This window comes from Melospiza georgiana, chromosome 8 (assembly GCF_028018845.1).
Source record: "Melospiza georgiana isolate bMelGeo1 chromosome 8, bMelGeo1.pri, whole genome shotgun sequence".
NCBI classification, from domain to species: domain Eukaryota; kingdom Metazoa; phylum Chordata; class Aves; order Passeriformes; family Passerellidae; genus Melospiza; species Melospiza georgiana.
Window position 1 is genome coordinate 29,913,667 of NC_080437.1, and position 26,265 is coordinate 29,939,931.

General features: G+C 35.9%; 1 protein-coding gene across 2 annotated transcripts in view; it reads left to right on the plus strand.

The window, feature by feature from the left end:
• Positions 1-26,265, plus strand: part of ATRNL1 (attractin like 1) — a 429,920-nt gene that overhangs the window by 74,090 nt on the left and 329,565 nt on the right. For both annotated transcript variants that reach the window (XM_058028925.1, XM_058028926.1), the window contains exons 10-15: positions 554-708; positions 8,401-8,485; positions 10,070-10,278; positions 12,473-12,591; positions 18,109-18,241; positions 19,485-19,666. In XM_058028925.1, the coding sequence (XP_057884908.1) occupies positions 554-708; positions 8,401-8,485; positions 10,070-10,278; positions 12,473-12,591; positions 18,109-18,241; positions 19,485-19,666 (883 nt within the window). The remainder of the gene's footprint in view (positions 1-553; positions 709-8,400; positions 8,486-10,069; positions 10,279-12,472; positions 12,592-18,108; positions 18,242-19,484; positions 19,667-26,265) is intronic.

The following is a 26,265-nucleotide window of genomic DNA, read 5'->3' on the forward strand; positions in this document are numbered from 1 at the left end:
CCAGTCTGAATAAGTTTATGAAGCAGTGCAAGTGTTTTTATTATACCTAGAATACATTCTGCCATTTATTTTTCTGGTCTGTGTTCAATTAATTAGAATTTTTTTTTTCTTTTGTAATTTTAAGGATGGTCTAAAGATTATTTTAGCTGTCCGAAGAATTATTTATTGCATTTCTTGAGCAAAAACTAACATGGCTAAGTATATATAAGAATAGGAATTAATGCTATAAATGAGTTTTCTTTCAGTTTTGAGTAAAATTTACCATATCATTTCTGAAGAATAGAAACATGTTAAAACTAATTTCAGCTATATTATTTGGCAAACTGTTTTATTTTAACTAAAAGTGTCATATTTTAAATAAATGTATATATATTTTGTGTCATAAGAAAGTGGATAATGCTAGAAGCAATCTGATTAAATGTCATTTTATTTACTGAGTAATAACTATAGTTTACTGTTTTTCTTATTTTGTGTCGCTTTCATGTAGAAATTTTCTTGATGCCTATTTCCAGTTTTTCATGTGTTAGTATGTATTTGTTCTGATGTTTTGTAGGACTATTTTGAAAGAGAGCGGCTTTGCAAGATACCTTCATTCAGCTGTCTTAATCAATGGAGCTATGCTTGTTTTTGGTGGAAACACTCATAATGATACTTCCCTGAGCAACGGTGCTAAGTGTTTTTCTGCTGACTTTCTTTCATATGATATAGGTATGTGTTGTACTGTTTTTTCTCATTCTGGTTTTAAATACCACAGTTTTGCTTTCTCAAGTCCAGCTAATGTGAGTCTTTATAGTTTGATCCCAAACACCTTCATTTTATTTGTAAATTTTACAGATTTTTGTTCCATTTTGTCTAAAGATTTTGGTTTTTGGGGCAAGGTGTAGCAGCATCCATGCCATTCTCAAGGCCCTGAATATTTTTCAGTATTTTGGCAACACACTTTTAAGGAAGACAATCTGAAAAAAGGCTCTGCATGGCAAGTGGTATTAGGGCTCAGTGAAGCATGAGGAGCCTTTAGGAGATGATAAAAGGATGTGTTATATTTAATTTCACAAGACTGGCTGAGAGCAAAAAAGATTGTTGTTTGTAAATATATGATAGGAATACAGTTTGGAGGAAAACTGTGTGATAAGGCAAGACTGAGTGGGTGTCAGCTTTCATTCTGGTGAGTGGTTCCAACCCTTTGAGCTGTACACTTATGGAAAAGCCTCCTTATAGGATTGTGGAGGCTATAAATAGAAGAGAATTTAATGAGTCCATAATCTTTTTCCTATCTTGTGCCACTGCTGTTTTTACCATAAATAGTTTCTCCCTTCCCTGATGTTCGTATCCATGTTTTATGCATAGGCTTTAAATATAAACATATCACTCGTATTTGGAATTCAAGTATAATCATACAGCACACATTGGGGCCAAAAAGCACAGTCTCTTGTCCTGAGAGCCAAAAAAAGGGAAATGTGTCAGAGCAGCCTGGGAAATGCACTCATGCATGCTCCTGGTGAGAATGGCCTGTGGATATTGCCTGGATCTACTTTTGGCAAGCGTTTATCAGCTGCCTACAGTGGTAGAAGAGGCTGAGACATGATCCTTCTTTCAGGACTAGTTAATGGCTCTTTATGGCATTCACTGTAGATACCAATGCAATTTCTTTGCTTTAGTACAAAAATAATGACTAATTTCAGTACATGGAACATATATGGGTTAATTCCTGCTATTTTTAATGGGTGTGCAAATAATGCCTTAGCTGAAAATAAAATAAGTAAAATAAATAAAACAGCTGATTTGTTTTTACTGTAACCCTCTATTGAATATTCCATACCTCCTTATGGGCATCTGATGGTGTCAGCTATTGATTTTTGTTCACACTTCAGTCTACATGTGGATTTAATTTTTAATGAAACGGGGCTCCTTTCTCATTTTGAAGCATAGTATTATTTATTGGTCTACATTTATTTGTAAATGTGCACTTAGAGATCAATAGTGTGAGTCATAAGATCTGAATTAATGTAACTTTCTGACTTTCACACACTGGTAGTTTTTTATCTTTCATGAAAATGCTTTATACTATTTTTTTCTTAAGTAGAATGATATTTTGTTTTGTCTAGTTGGTTGTATTTAATTTGGTATTTGTATTCTCTTGCAAGTCACATTCTCCATGTGTTATGAAACTGATGAAGTACAAAAGAAGTGGATGTAGTAATCACTCTTTGGATGTAGTAATTAATCTTAAAAATGGACTATATGAGGACTGATTTGATTCAGACTTATTCTTCTGTAATATTCATTTTACCAACTTAGAAACAAATCTCACAGCACATATTTGATAAAGACATATTCTTCAGAAAACTTGAAATATTTTATAAAGAATTAAATAATTATGCAATAGGTATATTTCAGAATCTTATTTACTTTGTATCATGAGTTTTTGAACAATGCTTGGAAGAAAAAAATATACGATGCTATCAGCATCACATTTCCTAGATACCTTGCAAGTGATGGAGTGTTAGCCTTGTCTTGTAAAAAATGGGTGCTGTCTGGAAAGCAGCTGAATCGTCGAGATAGAGCCTATGCTATTTATGTTCAAGTTGGGCTAGAGAGTACTTTTGATTATCTCTCTTATTATATGTGACATAATCCTCTGGATAGATTGCTCCAGCTTTTTATTACCCATGAAAACACTGCTTTTCATATTAATGTGGAGTAACCGTTCATGTGGCTTCATCTCAGCCAAGCTCAGCTTTCTGAAAGGTTGGTTTCTAATTCAGTTTGGTAATCCCCACTCCTCCTCTAGTCCAGGCACAGAGAGAAGTCTCTCCAGAGAGCAATCCATTTTACCAAGCTTGGGACAGAGTTACCTTTCCCCCCTCTGCTTTTCTGAGTCAGTCATTGCTCTCTAAGTTCTGAGCTTAGTCTATAACAAGTTTTAGACCTTTAAATGTGTCATGAGTCAAGAGCTCAGTTCAGTAATTTGAAATACCTACTGCAGATTTGTCAAAGGTGAAGACACAGAGATGGGGAGACATTATAAAAACTGCTATGATGCTGTGATTTTCATAGTTTAATGTGACTTGATGTATTGACTTATACAGCAGTAAATACATGATGGGAATACTGCTACATTAAGAAAAAGAGCTTTAGAAATCTGGCCTTGGTATACTTCTGTTCTGCTTTGATTTTTTTACCACCAGGTTGCCCCTGGGTTGCTCTGGAAGCCCCTTAAAAAACCACAGAGGGTCATTCTTGTAGAGGTCAGGTATTTTCCAACTGTGCTGTTATTGCTTCATTAATCTGAAAGAGGAAGCTTGGCATTGGGGACATTCTTGAATGCTGGGGTTGACCTGCAGTTTTCTGAACGATGTTGGTTATGGCTTTTCTTTACAAGGGCTCCCATATGCTTAAAATTTACATTTCTGTTCCAAGCTGAACTTAGAAAAATAATTTCGATTATATTTTATGAGTATTCGCATGCAAAATTTGCAGATAAAAATAGATTATTAGACACACAGAGTCAGAGTTTAAAACAATTCTAACTACTGAGACCAGTATTAAAATACAATTAAATAAGAGCTTTTTTTTTAAAGACTTGGGATATTTATTTTAGTTTCTGGCCAAAATGGTGCAGTTAGTAAATAGATCTCTGCATGCCTAAGTTCCTTAAGTTTGAGTTTTGAAGTATTCAGTCTTAGTCCTTTTGTTCCACATTTGACAGTTGCTAAGGTGTTGATATGTGCAGAGAATTATGGTCAGGGAATCTCCATAAAAGCCAAAACCTGAAATCCTGGGAACATGGCAGCTGTTCTGTGCTTTCTCTTAGTGGTGTTTGGGGTTCTGCGTTGTTTGGATCTGTGGGAGAAGTGCAATAACCCATATGTTTACACTAATAATATACTCCATAATATTTCTTTTGTTACTATCTGGATTTCAGTTTGTTATTATGGATTAAATAGTATGCAAATTCAATTGCTTATGAAAGACAATATTGCATGTGAAGTACTAAGTTTCTTCTAGGATATTCAAGCAAAGCTTAGAAACATTTTCCTATTTTGAAAAAAAATTCAAAATGATTTCATGAGATTGACTTTAGTTCCACTTGTAATCAAACCTATTGCTTGTATTTTGTAATAAAAATGAATTGTTTATTCATAAATTGTTTGCTTGGAAAGTAAATTCTTTCATCTTTAGTCTTTGCCATTAACAAAATGAAGTAGTTTTAAGATCTGTGAATTATTTTTTTTTCCAATATGAACACATCTATTTTTGCAGTTCTCCATCTTTCTGGAGTTACAAATGGGTATCAATGTGCCATCACAAAGAAAATGTAAATCAGTGCCTGTGAAAGATTAAGTTTTATGAGTTCCTAAACCCTTAAGTTATAAATGCAGTTTTGGTGCAGTCTGTAACAGCAATTACTTCCATATTGCTGTGCTATTAGAAGAGCAAAGCCATAATAATATAATGCACTAATTGCTCCCTTTAATAGCAAAGCGTGAGGTTGTTGATTTCTTTTTACTGCTTAGGGAGTCACTGTTATGTGTACAGACTCTGCTGTAGATGTTAGCTCCAGAGTTTAAATTCGATTCATGCTGTTTTGAACATACTTGCTATTGTGTTTTCCTGAGAGTAAGGAGATTTTTATTAACTGATTAATGAAAAATATTTATGAAGTGGAAAGACTCAGAAAATAAGTTTTCTGCTAGTACATAACTTTCATGACGTTTCAGCTGTTTATGTTCAGTGTTTAGTCGTCCAGAGTCATAAACAAGAACCAGACAGAGGTGTAATGGTGTCCATATGTTGAGAACCAGCTTTACTACTTTTACAAAAGAAAAATGAACTTAATAATTATTAGAAATATGTAAAGAGAAAATAGAAACATAAGCTGGCATTGGATTCTGTGTAGCACATAAAGCTGCACTGCATTGTTGCAGTGTGATTGAGCAGAATAAATACATTGGCAGTTCAAAGTATTTAAATAGTTTGAAATTTAGAAATTATTTGATAAATGTAAGCATTAAGTACCTTAAGGTTTTATATACCTTCTCTTAAAACAAAGCTCTGAATGCATTAAGAGGTTGTCACTAAATCAGTCTGCCAGTGCCAAAATAATAATGTGATCCTGGAGGTGAAGTATGGAACATTGGTTACCTCTTTTTTAAAGACTATCCGAACAACCTTTTCTTCTTATTTTTATTTTTCTATTATTTTTTTATTCTTCTGTTCAGTGACATTTTGGCAAGCCTAATTAGTTAAATTTTAAAAATCAAATTCTGTGTTTAAGTATTTTACTGACACTATAATGTTGATTAGAAATTATTTGGTTGTTTTCTGTTTGGGGTTTGTTTTTTTTTGTTTTTTGTTTTTTTTCCCCCTATAAAATCAGACTGAGAAACCTTCCAGTAATGTATGATTACTGTTGCAGCATTGAAAGCTTTCCTGTGAAATGTCCAGGTCATCCTTTCTGATGTCAGTAATGCAGTGTGGCCAGTAGGTTGTAGATGAGATGTGCTGAGGCCTGACCTGTTGGAGTGAGGGCTCTGGAGAGCAATACCCTGTGCAAAGTTCAAGTGGGGATTTTCTCAGCTGGATTGCTTCAAATCCAGTGCATTTCTGTGGTGTTTCATCACAGAAATGTGTGTGACTGGCTATTCACTGACAGAGCCACTTCTGTATCTACTGGGAACTGTTTAATCTACACCAGGGAGGAGGATGAAACTTTTTCTTTTAATGTTGTAATGTGGTACAGCTTATTCTTAAAGCAGAAGCTTTTGTAATAGAAAGATAAAAACCTCTTTTATTTCTCCTTGTACTTTTCAGTGGCTAAAAATTCTGCTAATAAGTTTGGAATGAATAGTATTGTTTCTTCATCTGCTTAGTAACTGGTTCTGTTAAAAGCAGAGTGTGTTTCCATGTGCTGTGTGTTGTACCTGGTTGCAGATAGAAGAGATACAACTATCTTCCACTTTCTATCAGTAAAATGCCTTGAGGGCATAACATTTTATGGAGGAAAAGATGTTATTCTTTGCTACCTTTACCATCATTATTAGACTTAATATAATGCACACAGCACACAGAATGCTGTAGTATTGATAAGTCATGTTGCAAATCATATTACATTTGCCATTTGTTATTTTTTTGGAACAGTACAGTAAACTCTGGAAATTTGGTTGCTTAGAGTTGTTCAAAGAGAGTTTGAAGATGATGAGCAGGGATGAATTCTATTTGATTCTTTACTGAAAAACAACAGAAATCAGTTGGTTAGCTATCTGTATTTTGTATTAATCAACTCTACAGAGAAACTCACATCAGGAATTGAAAGCTGAGCAAAAGAATTTTTCTGCACAGTGCTCTATTCAGTGTTCAGTAGTTATTGAGAAGTCTAGGAGGAGATAAGAGGGGAGGCTATTTGTAATAAGCTTTCCTCCCTCTTTTTTTTCTTGTACTCTATTGAAAAGACCTGCCAGTTTGAAAAATACCATCAGGAAGAAAGGAATTATTATAGCTCCAGCCCTCAGGGGTTCCTCATCTGAAAATCAGCCTTTAATATGGTTTTATGATCTTCCCTTGGTGTTAAATCCCACTTTTTCTAAAATAAATTTCTAAGTACAGGAAAGACTATATGTTCATAATGTGTATGTTTGTAAAAATAAGAAAATAAATGTCAACACTTCCTAAGATCAGATGAAAATTTAGTATGGGTTTTAAAATCAGATAGAAATTTAGTGTGGGTTTCCTAAATTGTTTCCTTTACCATTAAAGGCACATGAGCTCACATGTGCTGTGTCTGTTAATGTGCAGTCACTTAACAGCATCAAGGACTTGATTTTAAAGTGTAACAGTAAGATTTTGCAGGTCAATTGTTAAAATGCTTGTTTTTTGGTTGAAAATGTTTCAGGACTATATCTCTGGCATTGTGCATACTTTCACCACTGTTTAAGTAGCGAAAATAAGAAAATAACAACTGTGAAAGATGAAGTGTATTAATAATTCCATAGTGTTATGATAACATAATGTTAACAATGATAGTGATAGAAGGTAGGAGTTGAGAAAGAAGTCAGAATTTTGGGATGTATTGCTAAGACCATGCATGAAACTTGCTATACTTTCTTCACACTGCTAATTCCATGGAGTTCACCACCTGATGTCAAAATTATTGCTCTTTGAGCCATCTGCATTACTCCAGTAATAATGTGCTTTTAGTTTCTGTTTCCATTTTTTAAAGAGGTGTAATTGATTTATTTATCACAGCCATGGTCTCACACTGGCTCTCTTGATGGGTTCAGGCTGTGGTTGGTGGAAGCCTGAGTAGACTCAGTGGTGTTGCTGCCATAGCTGTGCCATGCTGTCACCTCCTGGGGCCGAGTCCATCCTCGTGTGACCTTGCACAGGGTGTTCCAGTGTGCTTTGCTAACAGGATGCTGACTGCACAAGGTGCTGCTGTCAATAATTTTCTCAGTGAATGATTTCCTGCATTAGAAGTGCCAGAACGGCAGCACTGGCAGAGTTGAGCTGTTCTGACACTGTGAATGAGACCAGCTTGAAAGACAGTTTGTTCCTCCTGGATTTATCCATTTCTGGTTTTTTAAGCTGAGGAGTGAGGCGTTATGATCTGACTACTGAGAGATGCTTCTACCCAAATTAAGTTGCAAAAACTCTTCACTTCCTTGAAGCTTCAATCTGTAGATGCTCCCTATATCTTTTACTATGGGATTTGAATATATGAAGTCAGTAAAGTTTAAGTAGGGAATAATGAAGAGCAGAGTAATTATTCTAAAGAACTAAAACTCTAGTCAGGAAAGAAAAAATAAACCACACTGAAACCTCATTTGTGTACAGCAGTTCCAAAAGAAATGTGCTTGAACAATTAATTTGACATGGAGATCCTGATTCAGCATTCCTCTCAAGTATGTGGAAAGTAATTAGCAGCATACTTAAATCAAGATACCAAAAGTAAGACAATAATGAGATGGGTTGCACATCTGGAGGAGTGATAGTTTATCTTAAAACACTTAAGAAAAGAACCGAGTTCACTGCCATAGATATTCCATTAAATACTTATAAATTGAAACCCTTTATCTAATTTGAGAATGTGTAAACATGAGGGCAATATGACTGATGCCTTGATAGCAACAATGGCCAGGGCTTGTTCCTGTGGGTGTTGAAAGTGGCTGTGAAGGCAGACAACTGTGTCTGTAATAAAGTGACTTTTCTGTGAATGTCCTATGGTCTTGATAAATATTAGGATAGATCAGTGTTGCTGACAGGTTCTTGAAGCATCTACTCACAAATGCATCTAAAAGGAGTAGAGTTGATTTATCCTTGAGTGGTTAAAATATACTTCACATGTATTTTGCTGAAAACTTTTCAAATTATTTGATATATGCTTGGTGTTTTGTCTTTCAGCTTGTGATGAATGGAAGATTTTACCAAAACCTAATCTGCATCGAGATGTCAACAGATTTGGTCACACTGCTGTTGTCAGTAATGGGTAAATGAAGTGTCTCTTAAATTTTCCTTGCCATTTTTCTGAAGGAAAAACCTGTAGAAGAAGTCACATTTAAGTGAAGTATGGTTCAATAACAGAACTGATATAACTTGTTAAAAGGGAAAGAAAGTAGTGCTCATCAGGTAATCAGTACAGCTAATCCCCAGTCTGCTGGGGATCTGTTCAGTGACATTTTAGGCGAATGTTCCAGGGTACTGAGGTGTTTTCTCAGCATTGAGGGCTACACTGAATTTCATATTTGGTATCAACTATAACCCTCACTTAGGTGTGATGGAAGAAATCTTTTTCTCTTTGCAGTATGCTATAGTTCTTCTACAGTCATAAAATAACCATGTAACTAAAATTTGTTGGGGAAAAGGGAGCATTTTGATGATACTGATACAGTCATCATCTCTACCACTTGAAGGAGGAAAAGCCTGCCAGCAACTAGATGATATTAAGTTGGAAAAGTTGTAGAAAACAATAGTGAGGTTTAAAGAAATGTATATTGTTACCTTGTCAGCTTTTGTTTTGCTTGTTGCCAACTGGCCTAGTATCTGAAGTTGCAGTGCTATAGATCATTGTACCTCTGCTACATTATGCATCACACTAATAAAGTCACTACTGAAGTATTTGTGGGCAACTTATGGATCCTGTATGAAAGGATCCTGTAGAGGTCAGAAATGAGGTAATGAGTAATGCTACAAATAAGAGTGTGACTGCTTTTAACAAAAATAGCACTAAATTGTAAGTATGTACACAGAGCACTTGACATTAATCAATGAACAGATTTATTTATTAAGACAAAATTACTTGGAATTAATGAATTCAGCAACTGATAGTTTTTCATTATGATTTGTGTGTTTTATGCCATCTAAGCCATGTCTGATACTTTGAGAACTGTCACTTTCTATTAATTACATTAAAAATGTATTTGTTTTTTAAGAACACAGTGGTATTTTTGGAAGGGTTTTTGATACCAAAACAGTGCAATACAAAACACTCTCCAGATTTCTGCTATTGGTAACTCTGTGATTAATTCTGTTTTAAGAGTATATCATACAACAAATATAGAGGCTTTCTATTACTATCTTTTACCTGAGACAGTTCTTAGTTTTAATGAGAAGGGTGAGGATTCAGGTTTAATTTTCACTTCCTGTGTCAGCAGCTACTGCACCAGAAATGTTACCAAAAACAAATATCCATCTTGCCAACTGTTGCTGCCTGTCTTGAAAAGAATGTTCTTGTTTTCAGCAGACCAGTATTTCATGCTTTATTCTCAATATCGAACTGCAAAAATTACTGCATTCTTTCAAAGCTCTTAATTTTTTTCCCAGATATTTGAATATCCCACTCCATAATAAATGCACAGGCTGCTTTCAGCAATTTTTTTAAACTCTCAACTTCCATGGAGAAATAAATTGAAAATGTAATCAATAAAGGAACCACTGATAGAGTCTTTATTAGAGAAAGAATAAGATTTTTTTGATGATAGTATGTGGGTTTTTAATTGTGCATCAAGTCAGACAAGAAATCAAGAAAATGTGTCTACAATAACAGTTAAATTTCCTTGCTTTTCTCCAATAGGTCCATGTATATATTTGGAGGTTTTTCAAGTGTTCTGTTGAATGACATCCTCGTGTACAAGCCTCCCAACTGTGAAGCATTCAGAGATGAAGAGCTGTGCAAAAATGCTCGTCCAGGAATAAGGTGCCTGTGGAACAAGAAACATTGTGAATCTTGGGAATCTGGACATGCTAATAATATCCTTAGAGCAAAATGTCCCAAGAAAACAGGTAAGTGAATTCTAGTCAGGCTTGTAATGCAGTGTAGGAGATAGGGGTGGGCAACCCCCAGAGAAGTGACCACGTGGAGGTGGTGACTGGAATGTTAAGAGTGTTCCCCTGTGAGAATACCCAGTGCAAGGGATCTGTTTTTTGGAAAGAAAATTCAGTTGTGCAATCCTTTGGTATTTTACATGCAGAGAAGTAGATGCAAAAGAGCACAAGTTTAAGATGCTAAAGCAGAGCAGAACACTGAGAGCACAAATGGGCACTGCAAGTGATAGCTGGTGTTATGGGCATATGGCACTCCTATACCTGTGTGTGCCAGTGCCAGTAAGAGAGGAAAGCATCACTGCTTCAAGCAGATTACCTATGAAACAGAAGCATTTGTACAGAAGAATATAGTGCAGGCACAGCTGGAAAAAAACCTGAGGCAAACAAGCCCTTTGCAGTGTGTCAGATGAGTTCAAGTTTGTCATATGAATTTCTCTGTGGCATTGTGATGGCTGTATTGTTTGAAACAGCAATTTACTGTTATGAATAACTGTTCCAACCTATTCCTAAGCATTTTGGCTTGTCACAAATAAATTGCTTGTGAAAGTGTTGTTCTTATATGTCACATGAACAGAATATTTATCCCTGCTACATGCACCTACTATTTTTTCTGTGCATCTTTCCTTTCAGCACAGTGTAAAATTGCTTCGCAGACTTTGGCTATGTGCTGTGTGTACAAACTGCCATACAATTAAACTGCCAGTCTGTGTTTAATGTTTGTTGAAAAGTTACTAGCACTGCTATTAATCAACACTTCAAGACATTTTATTTTTCTGATAGCTTGTACTTGTTTCTAGACTGGCTGTAATGTCTCAAACTCAGGAAAAAACAGGTACGTGATATAACAAAAACATTATCCAGGTACAGTTTTCTGGAAAATGGCTTTTGTACAGTGTCAGAACTTTGAGATCTACAGTCTAGAAAGTTCCATCTATATAGAAAAAGAAAAAAAACTTGTGGCATTATATTCAAAAGTAATACAGATAAAAGTAGATTTTATAAAAAGCTGATCATAGCAACAGGTATTTATAGAACCCAAACAAAACAAAGCACAGACAGGCTGAAGAAAAATTAAAAAGTTAAAACAGTTTCTCAAGTACAGGTGCTGCAGTGGAAATAAAGTACAACTCAACATGGAAGAGATTAGGTCTGTATAATTCCAATTCCGCAGAAGTTATGTGAACAGCACTGTTTCACTGCTGTCATATTCTTCCAGTTTCAGGTAGTAATTTTTTGCCAAAAACCAATTTTTCATTTATTCTTTTACATTACTTGGCTCAGTTGTTACCTGGTTGAGAGTATCATCTGCGAAACTGCTGATGGTCAATATTTAAAGGATAAGCAGAAATTTTAGTGGTTTTCAAAAGATCGATTCTTGGATGACAAGACTTTCCTGGCAGGAGAATCTTTTAAGCTTGCACACACCTGAAACTAAAGGAGGAGCCAAACCAAACAGGAATTAAACACAGTAATCAGCATAGGAGATGATACAAATGCTCCTATTTTGCATTATGATGATTTTTAAAACCTTGCCTCCTTTAAACTGAAGTAATAGTTTGTGTCCTAAATGATTTTACATAGCCTAAATTTTAGTCCAAGTCCCATTATTAAGAATACAACATTAACTCTTTTTCAAATACTTTTTGTAGCTAAAGGACAGAGCTTTAACTTATCGGTCATTTTTAGGTTTAGAAATTAATTTACAAAGATTTAAAATGTCCATGTCTTGCTCATATCTGTCTTAGATTGTTTTATTTACTGCTTTTATCTCGTCTTCCTTCATAGCCATCTAATATTTTTTGTAGAATCCTACATTTGAAGAAAACATTTTCCATGTTAAAAGAGTGAAGGAAAAATACTTGAAATAAGTTTTTCATACTCTTAATTTTTGCATTGTGCTGAAAGCTTTCATGCTGTAAATCAGTGAATATTCCGTTAGTTGATATGAGACTTACGAACCTTCAAATAAAGTCGTTGCTGAAGGAATTTTTAAAGGCGCAAATCCTATTAACTGAATAGAATTAATTTCCTACAGTAACTTAAACCCTTATGAATGGCTAGAGTTCAAATGAAGGCTGCAACAGGAAAAGCTCTGAGGAAGTGTCAGAAACGTGGTGTTATTCTCCTTTTCTCTGTTTGGTTTGTGTGGCAGCTGCTGCCGACGACAGATGTTACCGGTATGCGGATTGCGCCAGCTGCACCGCCAACACCAACGGCTGCCAGTGGTGCGACGACAAGAAGTGCATTTCAGCAAACAGCAACTGCAGCATGGTGAGTCCTCGCAAATCTGAGCGTGTTAGCAATACTTCTCCTTTTCTAGGTGTAGTAGATTAGTAGTTGCTTGTTTTCAGCACAAACAAACTTGTATTCCAGACTTTTGAGCTAAAAGTGTTGCCGAAGGCAGAGCTGGACTTCAGCAAAAAAATCTGTTTCAGAGTAAAACAAGTATTCTTCAGGGTTGTCTACTATATATTTCTGAAGACAAATACTTTTATCCCCTAATTAATGACATTCGAAAAGTCATAGTCATTAACTTGGATTTTGTGCTTTTGTGGTGTACAGTAGGCAGGCAGAAACCATGGAATCCCATCAAGGGTACTGTTTGGTTTTTCCCCTTTCAAACACAACCAGACCAGTCTCATTAGTCATGGTCTTCTGATCATTGATTGTCATAGAAATGCTTTTCTTTGTCATGGAGTCACTTACCATCTCATTAAAGGAATATGAGCTTCTGTAATCATGAGGTGCAGTGGCTTTTTACTGATCTTTTTAACTACAAGCCATAAGATCACATAGATTCATGCAATTTTATAGTTTTCCCTTTTTAATAATGCCTAGTGCCATGTTTTATACTTTATGTTGTTGTTCACCAGCTGCTTCATCTCTTGCTTGTTCATTTGCTTTTCGTCAAGCTTATAATAGTGTTTTAGCATTATAAGTTTTGCCTTCTTACACTTTTAAGCTCTCCATAGACACCTGGCTGTACTTGAGTTCAAAATCCTTCCTTGACACAGTTTCATTAGTAAAAGTATCTTGCTCTCTGGCTTGAACCTGATGCAAATCAATCTTGTTCTCCAGACAAATTAAGGTGTGAGTTGGATTGATTGTGACTCAAATCTTGCCTGTTCAGGGTGAGCACAGCCAGCTCTAATCACTGGCATTTGTAGCTAGTCACTACTAATAAAAGCAATGCAGACACAAATTCATCAGTAGTCATGTTATAAGTCTGTCAGAGGGATTTCACATTCCAGGCACTAATGGTTAGTTTCCTTTGTGATCTTCAAGGGCCCTTCTTTTCCTGACACATTGTTCTCCATTAGGAGCTAATTTTCTAACTGTGGTTTTCAGCTCTTGAACAAGGAATAGTTGCTAAGGAGCAGACCATCTTCATTCCTAATAAATGATCCCTAATAAATGTGGAGCACTAGGTATTTTAGCACAAACTTCTTGGTTCAGTGTCCTTCTTTGACAACCTTTCATGACTAAGATTGTCAGCTTAATTAGCAAACGATGCTCCAGTCTGCTCTGTATAATTTCCTGTCTTTTATTTTGGGTTTGAAGTGGATAGCAAGGGCTGTTACTGTAGTTACTGAGGAATGGGGTAGCAAAAATTCATCAAAATGACTTCTGGAAAGAGGTGCTATCATAAATGGGAGGTGGCTGTTGTAAAATTAGTCTATTGGCCATGAGATGATGGAAGCAGAATTTTGCATCTTCGATAAAACCCACAAAAATAGCATCAACAGAATGGCACCATGTGGAAAATCAGAATGGATCAGGCTGATTATCCATTTTCATAGACTGCTACTTCTGGACTAGGCCCACAAACGAAAATGTTGTGACAGCACTGTGATGGTAATAGGGGATAACAAGCTGTAGACTTAGGAACATCACAAGGAGCTTTTGCAGCTGTACAAAGGCCTTGATTTATGACTTAGATCATAGAACTCCAGATGAGAATGACAATAATGTTCTATAATCTGCTGCTGTTGCCTCAAGGAAACTGGCCAGTTTACTAAAGGTGTGCTGTCAACCAGTTTGGCATTGGCCTCATGGTCACAGATAGATGCAAGGCAGATATTGCAAAGTGTGGCTACTCTGCTGGTTGGAAGGCCTGTGAAATATGAACATTTCCCTGAAGTAATTCTAGTTGGACAGATGGACTTAATGAGTAGTGCTAATGCACTAATGATGCACATTCACCTGCCTGTCCTCACCCTCTGATGTGAGCCAGCACTTCAGCAGGACACTGTATTCTCCTCCTGTGCAGACTCATGCATCATCAAGGTATAGATCATGCAGATAATGTATGTATATCACACTCATATATGATGTCATTGCAAGCAGAAGCTTGCAATGCCTGGTTGATATGGATCTGCTTAATATGTTTATGAAACTGTATTCACCCTCTATGTCTGTGCATAAAATGCTTTATCTTGCATCCTATGAAAATGATACTCCCTTGCTGCTGATCATGTTGTGCAGAAAATTGACTATATTTTATAATGGAAACAAGTCTTTACCAAAAAAAAGGAGAAAAAAAAAAAAAGAAAAGCTTTGTGGGAGAGATGAATTTCATTTTATATTGCTGCTTCTTTACAAGATGTCATTTTTCATGCAATAGTATGTGGAGGAGTAAGCTCCATGAAGACAGAATCTTCTTGTACTTTACCAAATAAAATGGTAAATTGCTGGAGAGGGCTGACTGATTGCAATAAAATGCAGTTTTCTCTACTGAGGAAGAGAGATTGAATTTCAGAATAAAAAATTTAATTTATCAATTTTGCTTAATTTCTGAGGAGAAAAAAGAATTGATTAAGTAGCCTTAAAGAGAGCCTTAGTATGTTGAGGCATAGCTGAATTATTTTATTTCCGCCTCCACCCAGTATTGCATTTTTGAAAATGTCATGGCCTTCAGAAGCTCCAAGGGGAGCACGTTCCTATAAGGGGTTCATGTTTCCTCTCTGACTGAATTTCTTGTGTGTTGGTTCATGTGGGGACATGTGCAATACAACAAAGCCCCAGTTGGTCACAGTTGCCTAAACACAGCCTAGAATGGGGTGTGATTTAAGAATTCTTTATCTGAGTGTGGCAACATAAAACAAACATTGTCAAATCCATGAATCGGATGATAAAGAGCATTTTGCCAAGGAAATGGGATACTAGAGGAGGCTTCAAAAAGACCTACAGTCCTACATTAATAAATATTTTTACACAGTGCCTTAAAGAGAAGAATCCCTATTTTTTTTTTCGTGTTTGGATTGCTTCCAGAAAGCTCCTTCTTTCACAATAGGAGAACCTGGATGATATAGTAATACCAAGAATAGTAATCATGGTAATCTGCCTACATTTGAGGAATTCAAAGAATAGTCAAGAGAAAATATATAAAGTAATAGAAAGAAATATGAATAGAATCAAATTTGTCTTGGAGGAAACAGAGAAAATTTATGAGTAAGAAGTACCCAATAGCAAGTTTTGGGAGTAGCTTCAGGGAAATAATAGTGAATCCATGAATCTATAAATTGATAATTTACATTTACTCTAGGAGAACTAGACAAGGTTATACTGTTAACCTGAAAAAATCCAGGAGGAGGAGAGAGGTACATAATTTAATAGTGATTTCTGAAATTCTAAGATAAACTACTGTAGTATTTTCATTCTCCAGTAAATATTCAGAAAATCACTGCAGTTCATAAGTCTGTCTATATACTACAATATCAGGATCAGTACTTAAAAAAATCTAAGTAAATCAGACATGAGGGAGGCTTTATACATAACATGATTTACTCATGCTTTGGAGTGTAAACATTATAAATATCCTACAGCAATATAGAAGTTCTGTAACAGATGGACTGTCATCTTTCTGAATTTCATTGGGTTTGGTAGTTTAAGTTATAACCTTAATATTGTGTTAATATGAATTACCTATTGGAGTCACATCTACATTGAACTAATGAGATTTTCAGGCAAGCAGTGTTTAAATTGGATTTAAGGGAAATAAATGCTGGGAATAAGGGAATACAACAAAGAATATTATTATAGAACAGTCACTAGTACTTTGAATTTTATTTTAAACATTAAATAACTAGCACACAACAAGCTTCATGATTAGAAAGTAATAGAACAAATATCTCAGCTTAGGTGGAAAATTGTAATCTGTATGTAATACCACTGAAGAGTATATAATTTAAAAAAGAAATCTGAATGCTTAAGGGTATGTCAAAATGAAATGTTAAATGTGAGTGTTAGTTGAGCAGATGTAAATGAGCAGAGGGTGGTTACTTGTGCTCTAAAATGCACTTTAAAGCATCTCTCAGGAAGTTTTGTGAGTTTGTTTCATGACTGAGGGAAACTAAATGTGGGTTTGTACTGAAGTTGGTTTTTTTTGTGCTTTACTGTTGTGTGCATTTTTGGCCTAGATAGTAACAAGTCTGTTACTTGCTGGCATTGCCTTTGGCTCTGTTTTGTGTTGTGGTGCAGATGCCTGCACCTGCTTCTCTGGTTCTCTGCTTTCACAGTGTAGCATTCCCTATAGAACAGAAAAAAGTCAGGACCGCTGAAAACAAACTTTCTGGTAGGCATCTGATCCATTAAAGGCAACAAATAAAATAAAATAAAATGCCTCAACAGCAGTGTTGTTCAAATGGAGTGAAGCTGGTTTTGTGTGAGATTGAGAATTCACTTTCACAAATGCATTATTTCAGGACTTTAAAAAAACAGAAATAAAAGGAGACGGCTTTTCTCCCCCCTGCCCTATCTCTGCCATATTCCAGTACCAACCACTGTGTAACTTATTGTCATGCAGTCCCTTTCTAAGTTGTTTAATCATACTCCTGGACACTAATAGAAAGGAAAGGAACCAACGTTTTCAATAAATCATGCATTTGCTATCCAAGTGCAATCCATTATTGCTGCCATGTATTATTTTAATCTTTTGTTGTTTAAGAGAGACAAGACTTGTTAGGGTTTGACAAGAGGGACTCCCAGAGGTCCCTTCCAATCTCAACTGTTCTGTGAGTATAAAGCTGTCTTGCATTAGGACTTACTTTTAATTATTACCTTGAAATTAAGTTGGGTGAGAGAGCCTTATAGGTGAGCTGATGAATTGGCTCAGGATTTAGGGCAGTTCATTAAATAAGGTATCAATACAATGTCTTAATTAAAAGTACTATGCAGAGGAAAGAAAGATTTGTATTCAAAATGTCTAACTTGGAAGTCCTCAGTTCTCAGGAAAAAAACCAAACACTGACCAAATCCAATAAAAACCCCCAGGTAATAATTCTTTCAGTGTTTACTGCTTTTCTTCTATGCTAAGGTACCACAGGAATAAAGTTATCCCTGGTTTTGTGTTGTGTGTGGAGCATATTCTTGCACCTTCAGTCAGTTATATGTAATTATTTTGCACCTTGTGCCATTTTTTATGTTCTGTTTGACTATTTTTCTTGCTCTAACCTGCAAAGGAGGAAATCATTTAGGGAAAGTATTACCCTGAAGTATCTAAGAAATAAATATTTATTTTAGTTTTTTAAGCTCTTCCTGCTCTCTGTACAGGGAATTGGCCTCTTCAATGTGACACTCAGTTGTGTAGAACAAGTGGAGTGGTTTGTGCTCCAGTATTGCATTCTGAATCTGGTAAAGTGTTCTTCATAACGAGCTTAAATTCAGCCCAGCTTTTTAGGTGGCCATGACTTTCTGGGAGGGATCTACCTGCTCTGTATTTCCATTTTGACTTCTGTTCTTTTAGTAGATGTCTGCTTGAGATGCTGCTTTGTCTGTTTGTTTTTACAGTCGGTTAAAAACTACACGAAATGTCACGTGAGGAATGAGCAGATCTGCAATAAACTGACGAGCTGCAAGAGCTGCTCCCTGCACCTCAACTGCCAGTGGGACCAGCGGCAGCAGGAGTGCCAGGCCCTGCCTGGTAAGGGGACACTGCTGCTCACAGCTGCTTTCAAACCTGAGAGAAGCTCCTGTGTCCTTGCAGAGAGTGTTTGCTCACGAGCAGACATGGGTTTGTTTTATTTGTGCTCGCTCCTCTTGCCTGTCTGTGCCTGTGCAGGTGAAGCCAGATGTGATTTCAGCCCTGATTGGGGTGTCAGTGCTACCTTGAATGGTGTCAGGGCAGACAATGGCATTAGTGAAGGCACAATGACTGTGCCTCTGCACAGGCAGAGATGAGCCCTGAGTACAGAGCTGAATGGACATTCTGGGGCTTTACTGCTCCATGGACACTGACATTGTTCCTTTTGCTAGCTGGGGTTTTACCTTAACAATTATCATTCAATTATACTTTAATTTTCCTGTGCAGATAGGGCCCAAGATCTGGTTTCTTGATTGTGTAATGTTAGTACTACTGTGAAAGCAGTGAATATTAAAATGCTAATATGAAATGTTCTCAGAAGGTGACTCTTAACATTCTGAAATAGTATTTATTTTGTATTCATAACTACATATATAAAGTTAGATGTCAGAACCTTTTCCATTTGATCTTTATGTCCAGATGAAGTTAATGAACACTTTTTTTTACAGACATGATTCATTAAATCACAAGTTATTCTCTGCAGTTCAAAACTCTATTTATGTAATCTCTGTAGATTGACTATAACAGTTGCTCTTACTTATCTTTTAATAGTTATCTGAGTCTAAGTAATGCTGTAAAATATTGAAGAGAAGTATTTTCTGAGATGTTATCTGAATTTTCTATCATTTGGATTGCATTAGTATTTAGGCAAATATAAATGCAAAGGTATGATAAAACAAGGATAGTGTAAAGTTGTGATTTCTTAATTCTAGGACAGCCATTAGGTTTTGAAATTTATATAACAAATGAGTTGTTAAACTATTATTTATGTACATAATCTTATCTTAATATTTACTTGTGCTCAATTCTGAATACAAGGAAGAAGCAATGGCATAAAAATATTATGCTGAAACTTAGCATATATCTTATAATTATTTTTTATGTTCTTAGAAGCTTCTTTCTGTAACAATACAGTATTCTGTCTGATGATACTTGCTATTTCAGAATTTACATGATGTGAGAAGGGAAATTGAGTGTGGGATGCAATTTAGATTTATGATCTCAGGAAGATAAAATTCAGACTCCCTTGGGTTTTTTAAAAGTTTTTTCTGAATCAGGTTTAATTGCATGCTTTTTGCACCAGCTCACCTGTGTGGGGAAAGATGGAATCACATTGGAGATGCCTGCCTCCACATAAATTCCAGTCGGGAAAGCTACGACAATGCCAAACTGTATTGCTACAATTTGAGTGGAAATCTCGCCTCATTAACAACCTCAAAAGAAGTGGAATTTGTTCTGGATGAAATACAGAAGTATACACTTCAGGTAACTTGAGGAACTGTAATTGGTGCTTATGTGAAACAAATTGGCTTTGAGAAATCTCTTCTAGGGTATTGTCCAGACAGAGGAAAGTTTATGCCTTCAAAGAAATGTGCTAAGTGGTGCTAAAGACTGGTATTCGTCATGTGTAGCATATTAAGGTTTGAAAAAATCCTAAGATTTAAAACATCACACAGCAGCTCCCAAGGTTTCCCCTTACCAGATTTAAATGCTAAAAGTTTCTATTTACTTAGAAGAGAGTATTTGCTCAAGAGAATGTCTGGAACACTGATTTTGTGTCCTGGTTTCAGCTGTAATAGAGGTAGTTCTGAACCTCAGCACAGACAAAGGCAGGGTCCAGCAATAGAGATGCATAGCACCAGTATAGATGTAACTTCTCCAGAAAAGGCAGTTTGCTCTGTAACTGGTCTGTGGGATCAAAGGGTCACAGAGAAGCTGCACTAGTGTGTAAAACATGTATCAATTCCCTGCACAGCAGCACTGGAATTAGCTGGAGCTAATTAGCTTTCTCTAATGATGATGGGGAGAGAGAGAGAGAGCTGAAAATTCTTCCATGCCTCTGGCAAATACAGCAAGCTGCCACCGGAATATTCCTCAGAAAAGTGATCCATATTACTGTTGTGAACTGTGGAACAAGAGAAGGGAAGGAAAATCATCTCTCCCTGGGTGGTCAGGTTCAACTTTTTGGCAATTAAATATTCAAATACTTATTGTGATGTTTAAAAATCCCTGGTTAAAGTATATGAAATGTAAAAATGCTCAGAAATATGAAACCCAGCAGTGCACACTCAGATGGGATGTTTTCGCAGAATATGATTCTGATGTTTACAAACAAATCAGTTCTTAGCAAGGTGCATTTTGGGAATGTGTATTTAGTTTTATAGAACATGCAGCACATTGTCTTTATAAAATCCTCAAATTTTTAAGTAGTTCATGGTTTTAAAGTTACAGGAAAATGAAAGATAATTGTGGATAATAATTAAAGCTTATATCAAACTAGTATGTGATTCATGAAGTTGTTTTGCTGCAGAGGAATTGAGATCATTCAAAGGAAATAGCAGTTAAGGATTGCCTTTATGTTATTTCTGAATCTGAGAGCAAGATGTTAGGGACACATGTTGTGGACAAAAATACTCTTTTATCCTTTTTAGCATTCCACTGCAAAATGCAGATTCAAACATAGGTTATGTACTTGAGGTTTTTGTGTTTTTCCCAAGTAAATATAGGAACTGGACAGAGAAAGTATTTTTTACTAGAAATAAACTTTTTTTCTAATTTTTTTTTGCTAATGAAGGAGAGAAATCATTCAGTGTCAGAAGTTCTTCCCTGATATTGTATTTACTGCAGCCCTGAGACACATTTTGTCTGCCCACTCTTTGATGAGTTAATGTTGAAAATGTAATTGAAACAAAAACAACAACAGAATTATATTGGCAACATGATTGCTATGGTTATTTATTTTACCACCTTTTTTCTTTTTTGCTTTCCTTTCCCCTGATTCCTATTAAAATACTGCGCAGGATGCCTTCAAATCTAATAAAGTGTGATAGATAATTGATATGACTGATTTTGGCTTACTGGCTTGAGATGTAGATGAGAAATAGCTTTTTTTAGTGTTTGGAAACAGGATTTTTCTTACATTTCAGAGCTTAGAACTTCTGCAAGGTGACATCTTGCTGAGCATATCTTTATTTAAATGAAGCACATCCTGAGCCAATGTGGTGATGTAAATTTGAGATACCTCAAATACAGTTTAAGCAATTGTAGACAAATTTATTCACTTTAAAATAATCTATCTTGGATTAAACAATCATTTAGCTGTCAGAACCTCTAATGAAACTCTACCATGAATTATCCTGGTGTTTTCAGTGGCACTTGGAAAAGAAAAGATCTTTTTTCATTCATATCTATCTGTCCAGCTGCATTTACTCAGTGTGATACATCCTAAATGTGTTATCAGGTGTGACAGAGGCTCTCTGAAACTTCTTGATCTTCTTTTGCCTGCCTTTCCCTCTCCAACTGCAATCACAATGATTTAAAGAGTGAGATTTCATTTTAGATGGCTTTTTTCTGTAACAGGTGCTGGTGGGGAGTTCACAAATGGAGTCAGAGCTGCTGTAAGGTGAACACTGTGGTTTTAATCTCTATTATCTGCAGTGGAGTTTGACTTGGGTGGTTAAATGTTGAAGGCTTTAAAATCTTTAGCCTGGGAAAGAAAAAAAGGTTTCAGTTTCACCTGAAAACAAAAAAAATTTTCAGGATTAATGAATGTGTCAGAGCAGCATTTGGAAATAAGAATATGATTCTGACTTTATCTCCTTGTTATTTGGTATTCTTATGCTGAGAAATGGAAAGCAACTTAGGTAGCTGTTGTGTACTTTACAAACTGTCAAATAGTATCAGTAAATTACAGCCTGGGAGGACTTCAGCATTCTTTATTGTTAATAGAAACATCATGTGATTTTGTAGATTGTTTCCTAATACACAAAGTCCCTCTTCTGGGACAAATTTAGGACAATTTCTTTATCATGTTTAGAATAATGCATTGATGTGTTGGGAAGATTCTGAGGGAGGGGGCTGCCATTGTCTCCAACCCCTCTCCAAACTTCATTGTGTATAAATAATTTCTCCTAATCCCAATACTAAACTGGAAATCAATAGGTTGCCTCCTTATAAAAGATAAGATTCATTTGGTAAAAAAGAAAGGGACAAAACAAAGATCTGTGTGGTATGAACTCAAAACACTGTTGGATTTGCAAATGTATTTTAAAATTATTACCAGCAGTTTCAAGTCAAGTTTGTATTGTTCATGAAAAATAAATTAAATTCTGTCAAAGAATGCCAAAGTAAACACAATGGATAGGCTGCAGATTCCCTCACTAAAGAAAAATTACACTTAATTTTTTTTTCTTACATGCCTTTATTGACCTAGTAAGCAAAATATTATGAAAGGGAAGATTTGAATTTCTCTGAAAAACAGATTAAACAGCAATATGAGGTTAATTTATTGTTCCTGCTAATATTCAAATGTTGTATATTCATTTAAAAGTGCAATTAGCTCTCTTGGGAGTTTGCTTGCTACTGTGGGATTTAACTAAAAATAATAATTTTCTTGTTAGCATGCAATAAATTCTGAGAAGATTTAGTTTTGGTGTAGTAAGCACAAAGGAAGAAGAGAACAGTTATACACAAAGCCTTTCATTATATAAACTGTTTGCAACTTTTCCTTTGACTCTGGGCTCACAAGGCTAAGCATCTTTTTCATAAATTACACTTGAGTGTAGGTTGCAGTTAATTAGTGAGCTTTGCATAGCAATGTTATTCCTTGTTAGCTCCAAGTATTCTCTGAGGGCTCTATGTTTCTGTGGTTTTCTAATGTGTGTGATTGTGGTGAAGTTGACATCTACTCTTGGTTTCTGAATTACTCCCTTTAGAACAGTTCAAACCAGTCCCACTTTCCTATTGTGGTTTTAGAAGTCTAATAAATTATTTTAGCACTTTGTCTCTATTTTGCAGTTGTTGCATTGACTGTCCATTAGCTCAGCTCTAGTTTAACTGTTTTCCTACATTCAGGATTAGGGGAGCTCAACTCACTTTGGATGCCTGAGAATGCAAATTTCCCCCTAAAAATGTCCCCTATAAAGAAGAAATTCCAAGAAGAAACTAGGAAAATTTGAGATCCAAAATAAAAGGAATTTAAATGAAGGTTCATATGCATTTTTTGAAAGAGATATATAGTTCCTCAGTAATTTGCATAATTAAGAATCAGGGGAGATTTTTGAGCCTCAGTGGTAGTTGGCTATTCAGTAAAGGTGGTCTTGCTCGCTTCACTCATCTGCAAATTATTCAGCCCTCATTAGTTTAGTGCTGATTCAGCAGTAGTACCTGAAAAAATGTGTCATCAGTAGAAATGATCCCTTTCACTTTAGATCTCAAAGCAACTTAATCTGATTTAAATTCTCTGAGTAAACAGTGGATTTAACAAGAACTATTAGCTTTCTAGTTAAGGTTACACAATTTTTCTTTCTAACATAGTTCCATAATTACTATTTAAAAACAAATTAAATAGTCTGATTTAGAACAAGAGAAGAGCATATTCTTTAAGTTATTATTGATCAGTTTTTTATAGATTCCTTTTATGGCCAAAAGTTGATCTAATGTTCATCTTAATAGCTGTAGAGGAGGTTACAGAATGTTCTGTTAGTATGCATTATATGATTGCAATCTTGTTCCTCTGAAATAAAATAAAGCCTTGCCTAGCAATTTTTCTCAGAATTTAACAATTCTCAAATATTTAATGTCTCATTTAAAAAGGTTTTTTGGTAACTTGTTTTCAGTGCTATAAAAGATGATTCTGTGAAAACAGGTAAGCTATGACTAGCTGTATTTCAAGCACAAATATAAAGTTTCTAAGATAGCCTGTGGATTCTAAAATATAGAAAGATTGATATGGATGGGAGGACAAACATATTCTAGAGGTGATTCCAAATTTTAAATAGTGTAGTGGGATAAAGCTGTACAATATTTCACAACATATTTTTGATTGTGTTATCCACCATAACATTAGTTAGGCTCATTACAAATTTTCCCAAGATGGAGTTGAGCATCTGCTGTGTATTGCATTGTTTTGGGGTTTTTTTTTGTTCTTGTTTTTAAACTGGTTTTTAAACTTGCCTACAATGCTCTTTTGTGAGCTTGTTGAGTTGTTGATGTTGTTTTAAAATGAATTGCGTATTATATGTCAAGGGAGTTTTTATAGATATGCATATTTAGAAAGAAGGAACAGGTCTTCAGAGCTCTCTGAGGAATAATGTTCTTCCCATTTATATGTTGGGTAAAGATCACCTGAACTTCCAATAAATGAGTTGTTTGCACTGTATTTTTCACTCATCTGATTTGGTAAAGAACATTTTTCAAGAGGCCTGGGAACTGGAATCTTGCATCAGCAAGTTCTGGTTCCAGAGAACGAGCAGTTTCATTTCCTTCCTGTCTGGTCCTCTTCAGAGGTATCTTTGGCAAGATATTCAAAGTAAAGGAATCAGTTTTCTACATTCATTTTGCATTAAATGAAACAACCATAGAGTTCAAGTAAAGGATGTTCAATCCCCATTATTTCTTAAGCCTGAAGAAGAAACTGGATTGGCATTTTTCAGTAAACACATTTGAAGTCCCTTGGTTGCTTCAAGTACTTTGAGATTCCCAGCTGTTCTGACTAAGCCTTTCATCTGTTTGAGAGATGATTTATGTGTCTTTTTTTCTTTTAAAGAAATTAGTTTGATAGTCACAGAGCCCTGGTGGCTGCAGGTATCTCATGTGAAACTTGCTGAATGCTCTTGTTGTGATTTGATTTTTCCTGTTGGCTTCCATGCAGTGCAGCAGCAATCATTTCTGGTGATAAACTTTGATGATATCCACACACACTCTCTGCTGTTGCCAGCAGTTTTCACCTGTGGCCCACCACATGATGGAATTGATGCCACATAATTGAAAATGCATGTTAAGCACATCATTGGAACATTTGGGAAGCCTTACTTGGATAATCTGTGCTTGGCATCCTGAGAGCATGGCCTGAGTGGGCCTGCAAAGTCACAGCTTCCATGGTGTGCATTTGATAACGTGCTCATCAGCATTTGGTGTGTACTTTGATGGTTTATCCTAGCAGAGAGCCAGAGATGGTACATATGGAATTTGAGATGCCTGACATGATGACTCTAAGCTGTCCAGATAGTCCAGCTATTAAGAATGATTATGGCTGGGATATGTGTTGCTTTTGCTGGAAGTCTTTTGTTTCAGGGATGCTGCTTGTATCTTCTGTGGCTGCTTTGGCTCTCATGATTCTCCCTGGGACTTTATCATCGTTAAAGGGGGTTCCAAGACAGTCTCCTACTCAAATGGAAGAATTTATTTCCAAATATCACTGCTGCACTGTCAGTTTTCATTATTGGCTCACATACTTTTTCACCATAGCTGCAATATGATCCCTGGTTTTTTAAATATACTGATGCTGAGGCCAAATTATTTGGCAGTGCAATTGAAACAGTCAGTAATATGTTAAAGATTCTCTTGGCTGGAATCCCTCAATCCCAAAGTAGGCATGTAGGGTTGGTTTATGTGTGTGTTTGACAGCAATTTATCCTGCCTAAGCCCTTGACATGATTTCATATGTGCTTGGTGTGCACACTCAGCATCTACAGGGACCTGTGTAGGTATCTAAGGTCTTCTGGTCCATGTGGATCACATACAAAACCAGGAATCTAGCCAACTAAACAACAAATATGGCAACAGATGTATTATCTACCATTTTCCAGATGCCCAAGTTCCACTTTTATTGTTTGCATCATGTTCTTTCTGGTGTACAGGACATGTGAGTCCTCACAGTTCTCACAGACACCTGGAAATTGGTCACCTGTGGTAGCAATGGAGTTAGGAAGTAAATACAGAAGTAAGACACAAAGTGGACAGTGGTAAATTTGCTGAAAGTTCTTGTTGCTATTCAAGAGTCTCCCAGAACACATCTTATGGAATGGAACATTTCTTAGTCATTTTATGGTTTATTTGAAATTGTTGTGTCCCCAAGTGTTAGT